Source organism: Vicia villosa, linkage group LG5, assembly GCF_029867415.1.
Source record: "Vicia villosa cultivar HV-30 ecotype Madison, WI linkage group LG5, Vvil1.0, whole genome shotgun sequence".
Taxonomy (NCBI): domain Eukaryota; kingdom Viridiplantae; phylum Streptophyta; class Magnoliopsida; order Fabales; family Fabaceae; genus Vicia; species Vicia villosa.
Genome location: NC_081184.1, coordinates 140,174,720 through 140,195,685, shown reverse-complemented (window position 1 = coordinate 140,195,685; position 20,966 = coordinate 140,174,720). Strand labels below are relative to the sequence as shown.

Genomic DNA, 20,966 nt, shown 5'->3' with positions numbered 1-20,966 from the left:
AAAATGATTTTACATTATTGTCTTTTATTATTAGTAAGACAGATAAATTTAAAGAATTGGGAAAAAAAAAAAAAAAAACTTAAGAATATAGTAGAAAAATTAACATTAATTATCAACGGTATTTTAGAACGATTTATAAGTTGATACAACTTTTTTTTCTTAAATCGACTTCTGATGACAAAAACTGATGAAGTATCAACTACCATCAATTCAAACTATAGTATCAACTACCATCAATTCAAACATAGTCTGAAGATTAAAATTGAAACTTCAACAATTTTGGAATAGGCGAGTTTACTAAATAAATAGCTATTTGCTAGTTGATTGACACTCTAAGACTTAGCAAAAATACACAAATGTTTCCACTTTCCAACGAGTGACTAATAAATAAACTTCAAATTCATATCTTTGTTAGTGGCTGAGAAGCAAAAGTAATAATCTCTTCTTAATAGCCATCAAATGGTTAGGAGGAGTGGATCCACATCCCATTCCAACCAGAAGCAGTTGCTGGTTAATGTCTTACCTGATTATCAAGGAAGTTTTTAATATTTTATGAGTTGCATAAATGAAAGCAACCAATACACATAATGTAAACTAATTTAATGCTTTCTACACTAAAATCATAAAAACTGGCCTTGAAAACACAACAGCCTATCAAAAACTTACATACAATTCTTCACCAAATAGCTTAAAGAAGAAAAACCATAAATACCAAAATGTTAAGTGTTTCATCACTATCCCAACATATGCAAATAAAAGTTTATACTTAAAGTCTGCATAGCCACCCACGTCTCCTATCATTAGACATAGCCATAAACATTTCCCTCCAATCAGGATCCTTAAACATTTTCAAGGCTTTCCCAAAGGTGTCATCTGAAATGTCTGTTATCTCTTCAAGAGCAACCACACACTTGGTAAGAGAACAACTATCTGGTGTTACATGTAAAGAAGTAGCCTCCACAATCTTAACACATGCTTGAGCGCATGCTGCAAGTGTATCTCCTATCTGACGTGATGTAGACTCTTTCCTAGATGTATGATCTATGACTTGAATTTTTTGCTTTCCACTGCTTTTGGGGCACCCCACTTCTTGTATATCATTGGTTGAACTATCATTATCCACATGTACATAATTCTCACTCCCAATGTTAAAGTTTTGATTATTGAGCTCATTTTCTTTATCAGTTTGAGGTGTAGATGAATGATGAAGTACTTGAGTTTCATTATCTTTGTTGAATATGATTTCCAGTAACTTAAAATGGTCGCACCCTTTAGTTTGAAACTGAGATGCTTTACCATGTGCCTAAGATAATACGAGTAAATTTTCAATACATTAACAATATGTACAAATAAAGTTAATGTAAATATACTAACAAAATCTATAAAAACTAAACCATACCTTAAGATATTTTTGCCAGACCTCTTCACTAGCGGTAACAGTGTTGGTTTCTGCATTCCACCTAAATTCGGTGTTTTGCAAAAGTAAATAGAACTCGTGAAACATTGCTTGTAGGCTATGCATTTTTTCCTTTAGTTGTTCTTCTTTATAGGAGCAATTAGTTATGGAATTCAACCTAGTAGTCATCAAAGTCCATGTTCTAGGATGAAACACTCCACATGGCATATTTCCTTTCGTAACTTCATCAACCATAATTTCGATGAAAGCTTTAGTTACCAAGTCAGACCAAAGCATTGATTCACTGTTGTCAACCTTAGTTGCCATCTATCATAAAATCAAACGTTACAATTAGTTCGGTGCAACAAATGTAGACACAATCTGGTAGCAGCCACAATAATAGAGCAAATCATATTCTATATCAATTTAGTTCTATTTATCATTGAGGCATCAACAATGTAGTTCATTATAACAATATCAGCGAAAATAGCAAATGACACCCAAAAATTTTGTTTATATGAAAGTTAAAGGGGATCCACCAAAATGTGAGGAATGTTACATTTTCAGCGTGACAAAGAAAAAGACAGGCTGGTGCAGCAGAGGCAGGAGTAGCGGCATAAACAGGAGCAGCGGAAGAAGCAGAAGTGGGGGTGGCAGGCATGGCAAATTGTGAACGATAGCAGACGTTCTCCGTGCCCTTTACAGATTCTGCAACCTGTTTAGTAACAACCGATCACAAACTCTTGTTATGGTTATTTCATTTGAAATTATCTAAGTTAAGATTCTCATAAAATTTCCACACTCAGCTTTCCTTATGGTTTTTAAATAACTACCTGCTTAAGGTTAAAGCAACTGGACTTTGTTGTGATGTTAACTTCTGCCAATGGTGAGTTTTGTCGCAAGAAATCAACTATTCCATCAGGTATGGGAGGTAGCTCCAAACCTGCTTCAAATTCCTTTCTTAACTTTGCGGCTTCTTTATGTGACTTGGCAGCCACTTTCTTTAACATGGCCTGTTCCCTTGCATGTACTAGTGATCCAGAATAAGTTGGTACCAGTTCTACTTCCAATGACTTCAACTTAAGCAGAGAAGGGAGCTTAACTTCCAGTAAATCAGGAAGTAAGGAGATAATCTAAGCAATGACGTTGAAATAAAATCAGTTTTATGCACATCAATTGAAAACATGTTGAGAAGAATGTAAAAATAAAGGACGATAACATGCCATGGTACCTGAAGGGAAATTGAAGTGAACCTCAATGATTCTACACTGGCAAGTTCTCGCAATAGAACCAACGCATACTCAGATGAACGAGGAAAAACCGGTGCATCGATATTTACGTGTTTAACAGTAGATAGACTGCTCCCACATATTTTCTAATCAAGACGGCCGATATAAGTAAATGTACAAAGACTTGGGGCAGATAGCTCGATTTTGGGAGATTTTAAATCATAATTATTACTTAAAGTTAAATTGACAAGTGTCTCACTTGATATGCTGAGGATTTGAGCATCCTTAACCCTACAGCTATTAATGACCAAACTATTCAACTTGGTAAAGGCAGAAAAGGGCTCAGCACAACCGTTTTCACCCCCGGAAAAGACAAAGTAAGTTAGATCTAAGCTGGTCAATAAAGGCAAATTCCAAGAATTTGGAAATAATGATTCTGTATAATTACCATTACCAATATTCTTATATTTAACTGAAAGCTTTAGAGATGTAAGAGACTGAGAAGAAGAAACACATTTGAGAATGGGAATACTGTCGGCAGTGACATCAATTCCTAATTGGTGGATGTGGGTATTATGGGAATAAACATAGCTTAAAATCATTTTGAGGAGTTGAGTCTCAACAACACCCAGACGCACAAAATCTAGAGAGTGCAGCGCAATTGACCTATGACGAAGAGTCAAAATCAGAGACACAAATAAGGCAAAACTCTTGACAGTGGAAAATTTAGCGGAATGCAATATAAGAGTAGGAACACGTTTCCAAAGATGGTTCCATCTTGTGGATAAAACGCAAGTTCGAACAGAATATCTGGAATCCAAAAATGACAAAATGTGAATTAGAAGACAATCAGGTAAGTCACTGAGCCTGTATTGATTGTCTTCATTACCTTGCCTTGGTTTCTTCTTTAGTGGAATCATTACATCATCCATTGATTTAGACATTATTCAGGCAAGTACCTGAGCAAGCATGCAAATAAAAATAATATGTAACTATATTCTGTGATATAAAGAACAAGCAAAGCAGTGTTCATTGCAATGGAAAACGATTGGAGAAGATAAACACAGCGATTTATGATTTGGGAAAACGATTCAGTAAGTTTCAGGGGGAATAGAGAATGAGATACCTGCCGATTGAGTTGGAAGTTGTTTGCAGAGAGGTGGATTGGAATGCTACCGTTGGAATTCTGGAAATGGAGTGCAAAAACATATATATCCCATTCTTTTTAGGGTTCGTCCTCTTTTTTAACTGTGTTTCCCGGGAAAATGTGGTGCGGAATGGAGGAGGGAAGAGAGTCACCTTTTTCCCGCAATTTTAAGTATTGGTTTTCATTTCAAATTATTATTATATTACTTGCGTTGTCCTCTGTCCGCTTTTTCAATACTTCCAATACTTTTTATCTCCGCTTTTTCAATACGGCCGAAAAAAATATAAACAACATTTTTTATTTTAACTTTTAAAAAAAGTTTAATTTTAAAAAAAATACATTATATGAAAATTAATAATAGAGAATTATGAAGAAGTTAATAATAGTAGTTTAAATGGTAGAAAAATAAACTACACCAAAATATTTGAAAAATAAAAATATTTTTTAATCTTAAAAAAAAGTTAATTAAAATAGTTTAGTCTAGAACTATCAAAATGGCTAGCCCATGTGAATCACTCCGCCAAGTCGGAAAAATCATAGGGTTTGGACTTTAAAATTAGAACTTATATTTTTCAGGATTTTTTTTAACTCAATCTTAAAAAGCCACCAATTAGGGCTAACCCATATAGACTGTGGGTATCCATTAGACCCGCATAATTATCTATAGCCACTTGCTAGTTGATTGACACTCTAAGACTAAGCAAAAATACACAAATGTTTCCACTTTCCAACTAGTGACTAATAAATAAACTTCAAGTTCATATCTTTGTTAGTGGCTGAGAAGCAAAAGTAATAAGCTCTTCTTAATAGCCATCAAATGGTTAGGAGGAGTTGATCCACATCCCATTCCAACCAGAAGCAGTAGCTGGTTAATGTCTTATCTGATTATCCTGGAAGTTTTTAATATGTTATGAGTTGCATAAATGAAAGCAACCAATACACATAATGTAAACTAATTTAATGCTTTCAACACTAAAATTATAAAAACTGGCCTTGAAAACACAACAGCCAATCAAAAACTTACATACCATTCTTCACCAAATAGCTTAAAGAAGAAAAATCATAAATACCATAAACAAAATGTTAAGTGTTTCATCACTATCCCAACATATGCAAATAAAAGTTTATACTTAAGTCTGCATAGCCACCCAAGTCTTCTATCATTAGACATAGCCATAAACATTTCTCTCCAATCAGGATTCTTAAACATTTTCAAGGCTCATCTGAAACGTCTTTTATCTCTTCAAGAGCAACCACACACTTGGTATGCGAACAACTATCTGGTGTTACATGTAAAGAAGTAGCCTCCACAGTCTTAACACATGCTTGAGCGCATGCTGCAAGTGTATCTCCTATCTGACGTGATGTAGACTCTTTCCTAGATGTATGACCTTTGACTTGAACTTTTTGCTTTCCACTGCGTTCGAGGCACCCCACTTCTTGAATATCATTGGTTGAACTATCATTATCCACACGTACATGATTTGTGCTCTCAATGTTCAAGTTTTGATTATTGAGCTCATTTTCTTTATCACTTTGTGGTATAGATGAACGATGAAGTACTTGAGTTTCATTATTTTTGCTGAATATGATTTCCAATAACTTATAATGGTCGCACCCTTTATTTTGAAACTGAGATGCTTTATCATGTGTCTAAAATAATATAAATAAATCCTCAATACATAAACATATGGACAAATAAAGTTAATGTAAATATACTAACAAAATCTATAAAATTAAACCATACCTTAAGATATTCTTGCCAGACCTCTTCACTAGCTGTATCAGTGTTGGTTTCTGCATTCCACCTAAATTCAGTGTTTTGCATAAGTAAATTGAATTCGTGGAACATTGCTTGTAGGCTATGCATTTTTTCCTTTAGTTGTTCTTCTTTATAGGAGCAATTAGTTATGGAATTCAACCTAGTAGTCATCAAAGTCCATGTTCTAGGATGAAACACTCCACATGGCATATTTCCTTTTGTTACTTCATCAACCATAATTTCGATGAAAGCTTTAGTTACCAAGTCAGACCAAAGCATTGATTCACTGTTGTCAACCTTAGTTGCCATCTATCATAAAAACAAACGTTACAATTAGTTCGGTGCAACAAATGTAGACACAATCGGTTAGCAGCCACAATAATAGAGTAAATCATATTCTATATCAATTTAGTTCTATTTATGATTGAGACATCAACAATGTAGTTCATTATAACAATATCAGCGAGCAAATCTTATCCTATATCAATTTAGTTCACTTCATAAAAAGTGTTGTTAATCAACAAGATGAATGACGATGTAATGTTTATTTAAACAACAAAAACTAATAATAGTTTCTATCAATATCAGCACAAAGTACCAGTACAAGCGTACACTCTCCTAGTTCTTCAGCAATATGCTTAAGCAATTATTATTTCAATTTTTTACTTCCAGTTCTTTGATTATTAACTTCAAGTCCTTTAATTATTAACATCCAGCTAAGACATTACAAAAGAAAACAAGTAGAAAAATGGTGGCAGCAAGAAATTGAAGGACAGATGAAGATATTATCATAGATACCTACATCATCATTCTTGAACAATTTCTACTGGAGTAAAGTGCAGACAAGGGTTCCTACAATAATCTAACATGCTATCTCAATCTCAAATATCTCAAAAATGGAAATCTCCACTGAAAATAGTAAATGGCACCCAAAATTTCTGTTTATATGAAACTTAATAGGGATCAATCAAAATACATGAGAGGAATGTTACATTTTCAGCATGACAGAGATAAAGACTGGGTGGTGCAGCAGAGGCAGGTGCAGCGGCAGAAACAAGAGCGACGGAAGAAGCAGAATTGGGGGTGGCAGGCAGTGCAAATTCTGAACGGTAGCAGACGTTCTTCGTCCCCTTTACAGATTCTGCAAACTGTTTAGTAACAATCAATCACAAACTCTTGTTATGGTTGTTTATTTAAAATTATCTAAGTTAAGATTCTCATAAAATTTACCATACTTAGCTTCCTTATGGTTTTTAAATAACTACCTGCTTAAGGTGAATACAACTGGACTTTGTTGTGATGTTAACTTCTGCCAATGGTGAGTTTTGACGCAAGAAATCAACTATTCCATCAGGTATGGGAGGTAGTTTCAAACCTGCTTCAAATTCCTTTCTTAACTTTGCAGCTTCTTTACATGACTTGGCAGCCACTTTCTTTAACATGGCCTGTTCCCTTGCATATAATAGTGATCTACAATAAGTTGGTACCAGTTCTATTTCCAGTGACTTCAACTTAAGCAGAGAAGGGAGCTTAACTTCCAGTAAATCAGGAAGTAAGGAGATAATCTAAACAATGATGTTGAAATAAGATCAGTTTTATGCACATCAATTGAAAACATTTTGAGAAGAAAGTAAAAATAAAGGAGGATAACATGATGTGGTACCTGAAGAGTAGTTGAAGTGAACCTCAATGATTCTACACTAGCAAGTTCTCGCAATAGAACCAACGCATACTCAGATGAACGAGAAAAAGCTGGTCCATCGATATTTACGTGTTTAACAGTAGATAGACTGATCCCACATATATTCAAATCAAGATGGCCGATATAATTAAATGTACAAAGACTTGGGGCAGATAGCTCATGTTTGGTAGATTTTAAATCATAATTATTACTTAAAGTTAAATTGACAAGTGTCTTACTCGATATGCTGAGAATTTGAGCATCCTTTACCCTAGAGCTACTAATGACCAAACTATTCAACTTGGTAAAGGCGGAAAAGGGCTCAGCACAACCGTTTTCACCGCCGGAAAAGACAAAGTATGCTAGATCTAAGCGGGTCAATAAAGGCAAATTCAAAGAATTTGGAAATAATGATTCTGTATAATTACCATAATCTATATACTTACATTTAACTGAAAGCTTAAGAGATGTAAGAGACTGACAAGAAGAAACGCATTTGAGAATGGGAATACTGTCATCAGTGACATCAATTCGTAATTGTTGGATGTGGGTATTATAGAAATAAACATAGTTTAAAATCATTTTGAGGAGTCGAGTGTCAACGACACCCATACGCACAAAATCTAGAGAGTGCAGTGCAATAGACCTATCACGAAGAGTCAAAATCTTAGACATATAATGCCAAATCTTGAGTGCGGGTAATTTAGGGGAATGCAATATAAGAGTAGGAACACGTTTCCAAAGATGGTTCCATCTCTTGGATAAAACACAAGTTCTAACGGAATATCTGGAGTCCAAAAATGACAAAATGTGAATGAGAAGACACTCAGGTAAGTCACCGAGCCTGTCTTGATTAGCGTGCCTTGTCTCTTCTTCTTGGATGGAATCATTACATCATGCATTGATTTAGACATTATTTAGGTAAGTTCCTGCGCAAGCAAGCGAATAAAATCAGTATGTAACTATATTCTGTGATTTCAAGTCCAAGAAAACTAGTGTTCATGCAACGGAAAACGATTGGAGAAGATAAACATAGCGATTTATGAGAAATTGATTTATGATTTGGGAAAACGATTCAGTAAGTGTATTTAAGTTTAAGGGGGAAATATGAGAACGATATACCTGGCGATTGAATTGAAAGTTGTCTGCAGAGAGGTGGATTGGAATGCTATCGTTGGAATTCTGGAAGTGGACTGCAAGAATATGTCTATCCCATTCTTTCTAGGGTTTGTTCTTTTCAATGTGTTGCTTGGGAAAATGTGGTGCCGTATGGAGGAAGGAAGAGAGTCGCCGTTTTCCCGCAATTTTAAATATTGGTTTTCTTACTAGAGTGGAGAAATAATTTAGTTCTTTAAAAAAAAAATTAAAGAAAAGTTAATTAAAATAGTTTGGTGGCTTCTAGGGTGAGGGTCCAACTAAATCCCTCACCCATGTACCATTATCATATACGGTTGGATTAAATAATTGTATCATAGAGTGTCACACTCAATAACTTCCCTTCTTTTTCTCTATACCTAAATATTGTTGCTCAAGTGTCAGAGTTCCAAATCGGCTGGACGGGGACACCCCCTGTCACCACCGGATCCTGATTCTTCCAGTGTCTTACCATGTAGTTATTTTTTTCCCCATCTCTCACCATTTTCTGTTTTAGAAGCATCTCACTTGTTTAAAAAAAAATGCTATTGACATCACAAATTCAGATTTTAAGAACTAAAATAGTAAAAAACTGTCATGATTGAATGTATCTTTTGAATATGTTGTTCTCCACTAAAATATTAAGTTGAATTGAATTGGTAGTTTTTTTTATTAAAATGACTTTCTAAATTCATGAGACATAACAATTCATCAACTCTCTCTTTTAAATCTTCATCATCGTCCAAATTATAACGTTTTTCTGAAAAATTGGAAGGTTTATTACTCTGTAGCTTTTTTTGTTTTACTGGATTAGATAAAAAAAAAAAAGTAAAACGTATCTTACAAATTAATATCAATGGGAGAAGAAGTATTTTCACCAAAATTTTCTTAAACTCAATTCAATTCGTTCAAACCTTATACCTAATCAAAATATTTAAACCCCAAATTTTGATATATATTTTTTCTAAAGAATCTTAATTCAAACGGTTTCTTTCAAAAAGTGAAAGAAGATAGAGGAGGAAGAAGATGGAAGAGAATAGAAAGGAAAAAGGAAAAAGGAAAAAAAACTTGTGTGTGGAGAGGTACATGATAAAATATAAAATCTAAGGGTTTATAGTCATGGTCCATGATGAACCACTTAAATGATGGTTCACCCTAGATGGTACCAAATAGTTTAGGCCGAATGTTTTTTATGTTTTACGGCGAACACATAGGTACCTTTGAGTTTAATTGGATACCGGTATTCTCGTCCAATCAAATAGTAGAATTTAATGTCACATCACTTATTTTTTTTATTTTATTTTTAAAAAAATTAAAATTAAAATACAAAATACTGGTACCCAACTTAAACTCATGGATATCAAATAATTTACCATGTTTTATTTGGTTTAGCCGTTTAGGGATGTCAACGAGTCGGGTGTGAGTTTCACACTACCCGAACTCGAACCCAAAGACTATTCAGATGATAAAATAACACTCACGCCCACATCTGTTGGGTTTGGATTTTTTCACTCAAATCCGAACCCGCAACAAACCACATAAAATACATTTTTTCTACAACTTTCTACAATATAATATATATATATATATATATATATATATATATATATATATATATATATATATATATATATATATATATATATATATATATATATATATAATATTATATATATGGGGCAAAATTATCCTCATTCTCTCACTAAAAGTTTAGTCATAGCACTTTCTTGAAAGTCGTTTTAAAAGTGAGGAAGTTGTAATTCTAGAAGGGTGGATCTTTAAAATTAACCAATGGAGTTTGTTTTTAACTTGGTTTAATAATTCATCCATTTAGGGATTATTTTATTTGGGTTCTAAGATAAACACATTAAAAGCTTGATTTCGGGGATTTAGGTATTAAGTCCAGCTTGTGTAAAATGTCTTCATTCGGTTCAAGCTCAGCCCGACGTTAAAATCTTGTTAAGGTTGGAGATCATCCTGGTATAAAATCTGATAGCTTTTTGACTAGCCTGGTATAAAACTATGATTCAGTTTGCGAGTTCAGCCTGTTAAAAGCTCTCTCAGGTTCAATATCAGACCGTGTGAAATCTTAGTTTGAAACTTGAAGACTAACCAATCTAAGTTTCTTATGGAAAGAAGACTAAACGCTTTGATCCATCGTTTAGAAGGAAGAATTGTCGACTCTCTCCTTGTTTGTTGTTTGGTTGGAAGTTAGCCAAAAACTTCATTTTTCTTGTATAAGGAGTTTCGAGAGTTCAACAAACTAAAATATCTTAATTATATTGGATGCTCTCAAGATCAAATCTTGAGGACAAGGCTAAGTAGTTTTTTACCGAACTTGTAGAATTCCTGGTGTCTTTTCTCTTCCCTTAACTTTTAATTTTCGCACTTTATTTTCTAAATTTTATTTTCAGCTTCTTACTTTCAAAAAAATCTATAATAATATAAGAAAAGTTGTTGTTATGAAAATCACAAAAATACCCTTGTGTTATCTTAGTATAAATTAATAATTTGAGGGCAAAAAATGTCTTTTACTAATTTTTTCCAACTCACTTTTTACATTTCATTTTTTTACTTTTCACCTTTTCCCTTTTCACCTTTTCACGTTTCACTTTTTACTTTTTCACTTTTCACCTTTTCACATTTCACTTTTATTTTTTTCATTTTTCACTTTTTATTACTTTATTATTATTATTTATAATAAATTATTAATTAAAATATCCGAATAAATTATTTTTTAATAAAAATATTATTATGATCATTTTAAATAATTGTTAATTTACATTTAAAATAGTATTTAATTTTTAAAAATTAACTTTAGTAATTTAATATTAATAACGAAGAAATATAATTTAAAATAATTTTTATTTTAAAATAAAATATTTTTTAGGAAAATAATAATAATTTTAATTTAAAAAAATATATTTCAATTAAAATGAACTTAAAAACATACTTGAAAAGGTGTTTTGTTGGATAAAATACAAAAATGTGTGTCACTTATCATTAACTTTAATTTATATGATTCAAAATATTATTACATTAATATATTTCATTAATGAAGTTTATACAATTAAAATAATGTTTACACAATTAAATATTAGAAAAATTATTTTTTATTGATGTCATTTCACTAATATATGTTATTAATGTAAATAGGAGAAATATATATATCCACGGGAAAAAAATGTATTACTTATTCAATTGTAATATATTACTATTATTTATACTGGAAAAATTCTATTATTGTTCTAAATATATTTATATACGAAAAATGGTATTTATGATCCAAAAAATTTTTATTCAAAAAAATTATACGGGAAAAATTATTATAGATCTAAATATTTTTATGTAAACGATACCTAAATATAAATAATATTTTTATATGGGAAAAATCTATTAATGATCTAAATATTTTTATATATGAAAAATGATATTTATGATCTAAAAAAATTTTATTCAAAAAAGGTATACAGGAAAAAAACTATTATTGATCTAAATATTTTTATATACGAAAATTTAATTTAGTAAACGATACCTAAACATAAATAATATTTGTATATAGGAAAAATCTATTAATGGTCTAAATATTTTTATAATGAAAAATGGTATTTGTGATCCAAAAAATTTTGATTCAAAAATAGTATACGGGAAAAAAAATTATTATTAATGTAAATGTTTTTATATACGAGAATTTACTATTGATCCAGATATTTTTCTAAATGATACATAAACATAAATAATACTTGTATATGGGAAAAAATATATTATTGATCTAAATATTTTTATATACAAAAAATGGTATTTATAATTTAAAAATTTTGATTCAAATTTTGTTTTTAATTTAAAATATATATATTATGTAAACAAATGCACGTAACAAACCAGAACCCGTGCGTATGCACGGGTTTGTTACTAGTTCTAAAAATATTTTTAAACTCTGAAATTGATAGAAAAATAATTTTCAAACTTAAGTTTTTCAGTAACACACAATTCATCCCCATCTTATGTGAGAAGTCAAATTTCCAACATTGCTCTCACACAAGTAATCTATAATATAAGAAAATTAATGGTTCTAGAAAAGTCAAAAATATCCTTATTTGCTTTCTTGCATCCACATTAAAATTTTGGTTATTTGGTCTTTGTACTATAAACTTCTTAATTTTATTATTAAAATAATACAATCATAATATTTTATCAAACTTATCAAATCTCTCTACATTCTCTATTTTCTTTCTCTTTCATCGCTTTCTCACTTCTTTCTTCCAAAAAAAAATAAATTATTATATATATATATATATATATATATATATATATATATATATATATATATATATATATATATATATATATACGAAAAATGATATTTATGACCGAAATATTTTTTAGTCAAAAATGGTATACGAGAAAAATTTATTCAAAAAATTTATTATTGATCTAAATATTTTTATATACGAAAATTTAATATTGATCCAAATATTTTTGTAAATGAATACCTAAATAAAAATAATATTTGTTTACGGAAAAAATCTATAATTTACGAAAAATGGTATTTATGATTCAAATATTTTTTATTCAAAAATTGTATACGGGAAAAATCTACTATTGATCTAAATATTTTAATATACGAAATTTACTATTGATCAAAATATTTGTTTAAATGATACCTAAACAAAAATGAAGTTTGTATACGGGAAAAAAATCTATTATTGATCTAAATATTTTTTATAAGAAAAATGTTATTAATGATCCAAATATTTTTTTATTCAAAAATGGCATAGGCCAAAAAATCTATTATTGATCTAAATATTTTTATATACGAAAATTTAATATTGATCATGATCCAAATATTTTTGTAAATGATACCTAAACAAAAATAATATTTGTATACGGAAAAAAATATATTATTTACGAAAAATGGTATTTATGATCCAAATATTTTTATTCAAAAATGAAATACGGGAAAAAATTTACTATTGATCTAAATATTTTTATATACGAAATTTACTATTGATCCAAATATTTTTGTAAATGATACCTAAACAAAAATGAAGTTTGTATACAGGGAAAAAATTTAATATTGATCTAAATATTTTTATATACAATAAATACTATTTATTTATCGTATATAAAAATATTTAGATCAATAATAGATTTTGACAGTACAGGGTTTGACTAGATTGGTCAAGAATGCCATTATGATTTTCATTCGTTCAAATTCAACGATGAAATTCAATTTGATTTACTTCAATTTGCAGATGATATTTTGATTTTCGGAGAAGTCTCTTGGTCTAATTTATAGAGTATCTAAGGGTTTTTAAGAGACTTCGAATTGGTTTTTAGTTTGAGCATCAATTTTCATAAATGCAAGGTTTTTGGGATTAACTTGCATGGTTCTTTTTTAGATGTAACTTCTTCTTTTCTAAATTGTAGTATAGGTAAGCTCCCCTTCTTGTTTTTGGGTATTCTCATTGGAGCTAGTCCTAGAAGAAAATCTAGGAGGAATGGGATGGAGGAGAATCAATTGAATTAGTTGACAATAGATTTTTCGGATAAGACGAAAGATGATTTAGGCGTCAAACATTGAGTTTTTTTATTTTGTTCTTTTGTCTAAATGGAAGTGGAGGATCTTCAACGAGAAGCAAACTATTTGGTATGGTTTATTAGTCTTTGAGTATGGAGATATTAAACTCAATTTAGTAAACATTTTCCTAATTTAACTAAGGTGAAAGACTCAATTTGGTAAAGAGGCATTAAATTACTCGGGTTAGCTCAAATGGAGGAGGCTAGTTCGTTCTCAAAGTGTATTAGAGGTAAAGTGTGGAATGGTCAATCTCCATGAATTAAAACATGTTGGCTCTACTTTTTTTTAAATAGCTTTACTTGTTAATATTATCAATAAAAAATAATTTTATCATGATATTACTAATTTACTTCTAGATGGCCAATGAAATTTTGCATCTGGTTTTGCATCAATTTTTCTTAACCAAACATACCCGATACGGATTCCATATGATTGTTATCTTTATATCGAAAAGAAATTGGTTTCTATGTGAAACTTATACACTATTGTTATGTGTATCATCAATTACAGAACAAAAATATGGATAAGTAAGTATGACTCAAATAACTAAAATCACCACTTTTATTAATATTATTTCTAGTTATAACCTATCATAATCTAGTAACAAATTTTACAAATAAGATATTCAATAAAGGTGAAATAAAAGGAATAATAACATCACTATAAAATTCAAAACGTCACATAGAAACACATTCATTTTCTGTATTTCAATTTCATTATTTTTGTTGAACATTATATCCAACAACTTATAATGGCAGCACCTGCACCCTTTCTTTTGAAACTGAGATGCTATATCATGTAGCTTACTCAAAACAGAAGTTGATGAGGCAGTCACAAAATTGCTTAAGATAGCTGGTGTTCCTCTCCCCTCTTACAGATTCTTCAACCTGTTTAGCAACAACCAATCACAAACTCTTGTTATGGTTGTTTCATTCGAAATTATCTAAGTTAATATTCTCTTAAAATTTACAACACTCAGCCTCCTTATGGTTTTTAAATAACTACCTGCTTAAGGTTAAAACGATCTTCATACTTTGTTGTGATGTTAACTTGTGCCGATGGCGAGTTTTGTAGCAAGAAATCAACTATTCCATCAGGTATAGGAGGTAGTTCCATGCCCAATTTAAATGCCTCTCTTAATTTAACAACTTCTTTATGTGACTTTGTAATAAATTTCTTTAACATATTATCTTTCATCAATAATATTAAAAGTTCACTACGAAGAGGTATTAGTTCTACATCCAATGACTTCAAATTACACAACGAATGGAGCTTAACATCCAATAAATCAGGGACTAAGAAGAGAATCTAGGCAATGAAAAATGAAAGTGAATCAATATAAGTTTTTAAGCAAATCAAATAAATTTTAACAAAATTTTAATATAATAAAATAAAAATAAATCTGAAAAATAAGACATGGTACCTGAAGAGTAATTGAAGTTACTTTCAATGATTCTACATTGGCAAGCTCCCGCAGCCAGCCTAATAGAACCGAAGGATACTTCATCGAAAATGATCTCTGTGGTGCATAGATACTTACATGTTTAACACACGAAAGACCACTTCCACATATTTTCTGATCAAGATTATCAGGAAAAGTGAATGTACATAGACTTGGAGTAGATAGCTCAATTTCTACAAAGTTGAATGAATTATAATGCATAGCTAAATCGACAAGTGTCTCATTTGATATGCTGAGGATTTGAGCCTTCTTTACTTTAGAATGACGAATGACCAAACTATTCAACTTGGTAAAGATAGAAAAGGGCTCGGCGCAACCGTTTTCACCACCGCAAAAGGTAAAATTTTCTAGATATAAGGTAGTCAATAAAGGCAAATTCAAAGATTTTGGAAATAATGTTTCTGCGTAAGTACTCTTACTACCTATATTGTAAAGTGAAAGCTTAAGAGATGTAAGAGCTTTACACGATGAAATACAATTCAGAATGGGATAACTCTGAGCAACAACGCTTATTTCTAATTGCTGGATGTGGGCATTATGAGAATAAACATAGTTTAAAATCTTTTCGAGGAGGCGAGCCTCAATAAGGCCGCGACGATCAAGATCCAGAGCTCGCAGTGCAGTTGAGTTATCACGAAGAGTTAACATTTTAGAAAGGAATTTGTCAAAACACTTCACAGTGGAATGTTTCAATTTAACCGTAGGAATATGTTTCCAAAGATGCCTCCATCGCGTAGACAAAATACAAGTTTGAACAGCGTGTATGGAATTCAAATATGATAAAATGTGAAGTAGAAGACAATCAGGTAAGTCACTCAATCTATCCCGATTTTCTTCACTATCATGCATTCCTCTTCCGTTGTTAAACGGAATCATTATTTTAGGAACTAAATTAGACATTAGGATCAACATGACAAATCCCTAAACAAAACAATATCCAGCAAGAAATTCTTTGGAGGGGTTTCAAATCAGAGAATGAAATATAGTGGAGTATGGATAGAGTTTGTGTTGTGTTTATTTGAAATTTAGAGTGAAAACCTATTTATAGAGGAAGATGTATAACCATATTCCTTATTTTACTAGATGTTTGTTGTGTTATATTTTAAATTTTACTAAAGAGCCAAAAATATAGTAACTTATCTATTGGGGCGGATCTAGTGAGGAGCCCTCAAAAATAGCATTCAATTTGAAAGTCACGTGTTAATATACAAAACAAAAATTAAATAAATTAAATCAAATAATTATTTGATTTTCATGTATCTTGTCACAAAGCAATTCACAATGCTCCCATGCTGGTCCACAAACACGGTAATTATTGGTCCCAAGAATATTATCACACCACTAGGATTACAATCCAATCAAAAAATCTAATTGAACCAGACCATATAAAAGGGCATCCAAATTCAACTGAACCAAACTGTTAAAAAGCAAACCTAATCATTTGTTAACAAAATTTGGTTAAGAAATAGAATTATATTTTTTTTCAATTACTTATTAAGTATTGTGTATATCATTAACAAAAAATGGAGAATAATAAGTGAACGTATAATATTATTAGCTAATACAATTTAAAAACAAAATTTTCTGAATAAAAAATTTAAATAACAAATATTTTAAGATTTAAATAAAGTAGTTTATTGGATTAGAAATTTATTTTTAATATTATTAATTCTACAACTGTAGACCATCAAGCACCAGTGGTCTAGTGGTAGAATAGTACCCTGCCACAGTACAGACCCGGGTTCGATTCCCGGCTGGTGCAATATTATTTTTGGCATGTTTTTTCTGTCTTATTTCTCGTATTGCATTTTGAAATTTCACGAAAGGAAAGTGCTTAAATTATATAAACTGACATAAACGTTTTTGAATAATATAAAGTATCATATCATATTTGAATTTAACTATATTTTCTTACACATACATTCAAATAAATATTGCCAACCATTGGAAGAGCTAGTATAAATTTTACAAGGTTTCAAAAATATAAAAAATAAATATTTTAAAACTGAAGTTTTAAACTTGATAAAAAAAAAGTCTCAATCAGTTATACTTATATAAAATATAAAATATAAATCAAAGTACCACAAAAAATGACAATAACTATTTAGAAATATTAAATTCAATGGTATTTTAATGAATCACATTTATTCATAATTGGTGTTGTACCAAACATCTTACTAATATGTCTTTTCTTTTCATAACAAAAATATCATCTTATGTTTTTTTCTAAGTTGTGTTTTGTTTTTATTTATTTATTTTAAATTCGTTGGTACCCATGAATTCAAGATGGGTATCCATATCTTTGATGTAAACTATTATTAAATGTTAATTTATTTTAAAATAAATAAAAATAAATAAGTGACATGACATAAAATTATAGCATTTGATTTGATTGGTTGAGGATACCGGTACTCATCTAAACTCAAGGGTACCGGAGTGTTATTTATTTATTTTTTTTGAAAAAACTCTTTTTCTAATCACTTTATAGATCAAATTCAAGTTTATTAATTATTCTTTTTGAATATTCAAATTATTTGGTAATTCTCTAGTGGTGGATGGAACATCTAAGAAACATTGAGTGCTAAAATTAGTTACCCATATAGATTCTGCTTTGCTATTGACAAGACAATGCTTAATTTTCGTTTGCTTGAGCAAAGGATTAGATTTTCATCCAGAAATGTGTTTTTACTTCAAACATCCAGAAATGTGTTTTTTACTTCATTTTTATCTTAGTTAGAATTACAAAAACTTACTAACTTATAATCAATTAATTTCTTATACAACAAAGTCAAGCTTAAAAATTCTCTTAAAAGATTTTAAGTGAGATCCTCTAAAATTCGATTAAAATTGAACATACAAGTAAACACTTAATATAATATTTGGTTTAAAATAATTGAGATAAAGAATTATTCTTATCATACATATATTTATGTATACCTTTGATTTACCTTTTAATTTGTCTAATCTTTTCTAAGATTACATGTATAACCCTTATGCGATAGAGTGAATTTGTAGTTTTCAAGATCAAATTTACTCAAGAGCTCTTTACTATAAATATTTTGATGTATATAAATTTTATCAAAATATTAACCAACTTGAATGTCAAGAGATGATTTTAATTCTCCATCTTGTTCATTTCAAATTTCTTAAGCATTTTAATATCATCACTTGAATCCTGGCGACACAAACCCAAACCCTAACATATCGTAGTATGATTATCGATACTATCACTACGATCAATTGATAATAAGTATCAACACTTGAAGCTTAAAAGAGTTAACCCCAATGACACAATATCAACACTTGAGACATAATCAATAACAAGTACTAATTCTTAAACCCTAATAGTGGAATATCTAACAAGTATAAATACTTAAACCTTAATAGTGGAATATCAACTTTTTATGGTATGTTGTAGGTCCCAACTCAATTTTTTATGGCTTCAATACCAAATATGACTCAACTTTGACTTGGCTTGACTTTAGACCAAATGGATCAACAAAATAATAATGGCCCCTTAATCTTGAATGAAACTTGGATCAAATAACTCCTCTCTTTTTTAAAATTGCACCCTACAAAATAAAGATAAAAACAATACCAAAAACAAAATATAACCAAAAACATTTGATTTAAAAATTAATAAAACTCAATCTAAAAACTAAACTAAATTAAATTCAAGTTAATATTTAAATAAAAAATTTAGTTAAATGAATGAAATACTATTAATTAAAAAAAATGCATATATATATATATATATATATATATATATATATATATATATATATATATATATATATATATATATATATATATATATATATATATATATATATATATATATATTGAGATAGAAAATGAAATGATGAAATATTAATGAAAATATGTTGAAATGATTTTTTTACTGTCTTTTTCTATACATTAGATGAAAACAATAAGCGACAAAAATGGGGTATTACAGATACGATCACTAAGACATTGCCAGCATATTTAGACTATTTTTAATATATATATGAAAAAATAGGCCGGTCTATAAGGCTTCATAGGCCTTTTTAATAGTCTGAGTCTGGCATATGTAATTAAATAGACTTTTAAAAAGGCCAAGAGCGGTTCCCAATTAGTTGCCAATCAAGTCTCTAGACAGTATCAGGAGAAAGATCCCTAGTTGATGAAATATTTACAAAAGGTACAAAGTTTATCCTCTAGTTTTACTTCTTTTGAAATAGAGCATGATTCATGTGAGCAAAACTTCAGAGCATATCTTTTATCCAAGCTTTCTACCTCAAAGGAAACAGGGTTCAACAAAATGGTATATCAGGAAACTCTTTCCTCTCTCAACTTTGAATCAGGCAAGATTTACTCCTTGGAAGTTGTCCCCGAGTCCAACTGGATGTTGCCCATATTATGTTACTTACACGCAGACGAACTTCCATTGGACGGGGGAGAAACGAGGAAAATCCAAAAAACAAGCTGCCAAATACACCCTCATTTATGGAAAACTATAAAATAGGAAGGGATTCGCCCATGTTACGTACTTGCGGTATTTAGGCGAGCATGAGATCGCCCTAGTGTTGTTACTATAATGAGGGATAACATCACCATTTTCAAAAAGTGCGACCAATGCGAGAGAATGTTCCCCCTAGCACTAGGCCAACTAACATTCTTGATAGTAGGGGTTGATTATTTCACCAAATAGATAGAGGCGAAAGATGTTTCTAAAATCATAGTTGAGAGAGTTGTCTGTTTCTATTGGCATGAAATTATATGCAGTTATAGACTCCTAAGAACTATTGTCTAAGACAATGGAACTCAATTCTCTTGTGTTATGGTCATTGACTTTTACAGGGATTTAGCTTACAAAGTTTGTATATATCGTACACCTGCAAGCCAATAGGCATGCATAATCAACAGATAAAGTAATTTTCTAGGGACTTAAGAAGAAGATTGACGATGCCAAGGGCTTGTGGGCAGAGTTACTCCATGAGATATTATTGTCACACCACATTACCCTATATCCATCATCAAGGAAACTTTGTTTGCCATGGTGTATGGAGCAGACACCATGCAACCGATCAAGATCAACATACCTTCATTGTGACGATCCCAGTTTAACAAACAAGCTAATAAGGTTGGATTAAAGTTTGCAACAGACCTAATAGATGAATTGAGGGAAGTCGCCTATGTCCTAGAATTTGCAGCCAAGCATAGAGCTGCCAAAAGGTATAATTCCAAATTTAACCCGAGAGAGATGCAAGAGGGTGACCTAGTATTAAAGAAAGTGGTTTTACTCGCACAATAGGGAAACTATAACCTAATTGGAAGAGACCATATCACTTATTCTAGAAGCTCCCTCGTGGGTCGTACAAGTTGCAAGAGCTGGTAGGATTGCTCTTTCCTAGAACTTGAAATGTTGTCCATCTTAAATATTATTATTGTAACATTGTCTATAACCCCCTAATAAGATATTGTGATTATGTACCTGTGAACAATTTTATAGTGTTTATGACCAATAGAAACATTTCTTCTAAATATTTGTATGTTGGACTTCATAGTGAATATCCTTGCTGCCCATTGTGG

At 30.5% G+C, this 20,966-nt stretch overlaps 1 protein-coding gene, 1 non-coding gene and 2 pseudogenes across 2 annotated transcripts; 1 reads left to right on the top strand and 3 right to left on the bottom strand.

Moving 5' to 3' along the window:
• Positions 1–661: 661 nt before the first annotated feature.
• LOC131602781 (uncharacterized) lies at positions 662–3,578 on the bottom strand (annotated as a pseudogene).
• Positions 3,579–4,344: 766 nt separating this feature from the next.
• On the bottom strand, positions 4,345–8,129 carry LOC131607552 (uncharacterized; annotated as a pseudogene).
• A 6,604-nt stretch (positions 8,130–14,733) lies between these two features.
• On the bottom strand, positions 14,734–16,292 carry LOC131605598 (F-box/LRR-repeat protein 13-like). The gene is made up of 3 exons (XM_058877936.1): positions 15,354–16,292; positions 14,936–15,238; positions 14,734–14,817 (listed from the first exon to the last, which is right to left on the bottom strand). The coding sequence occupies exons 1-3, from the start codon at positions 16,290–16,292 to the stop codon at positions 14,734–14,736; spliced, it is 1,326 nt and encodes a 441-aa protein (XP_058733919.1).
• Positions 16,293–17,083: 791 nt separating this feature from the next.
• On the top strand, positions 17,084–17,154 carry TRNAG-GCC (transfer RNA glycine (anticodon GCC)). Its single transcript has one exon. It is a non-coding gene; the product is annotated as a tRNA-Gly (tRNA).
• The last annotated feature ends 3,812 nt before the right edge of the window (positions 17,155–20,966 follow it).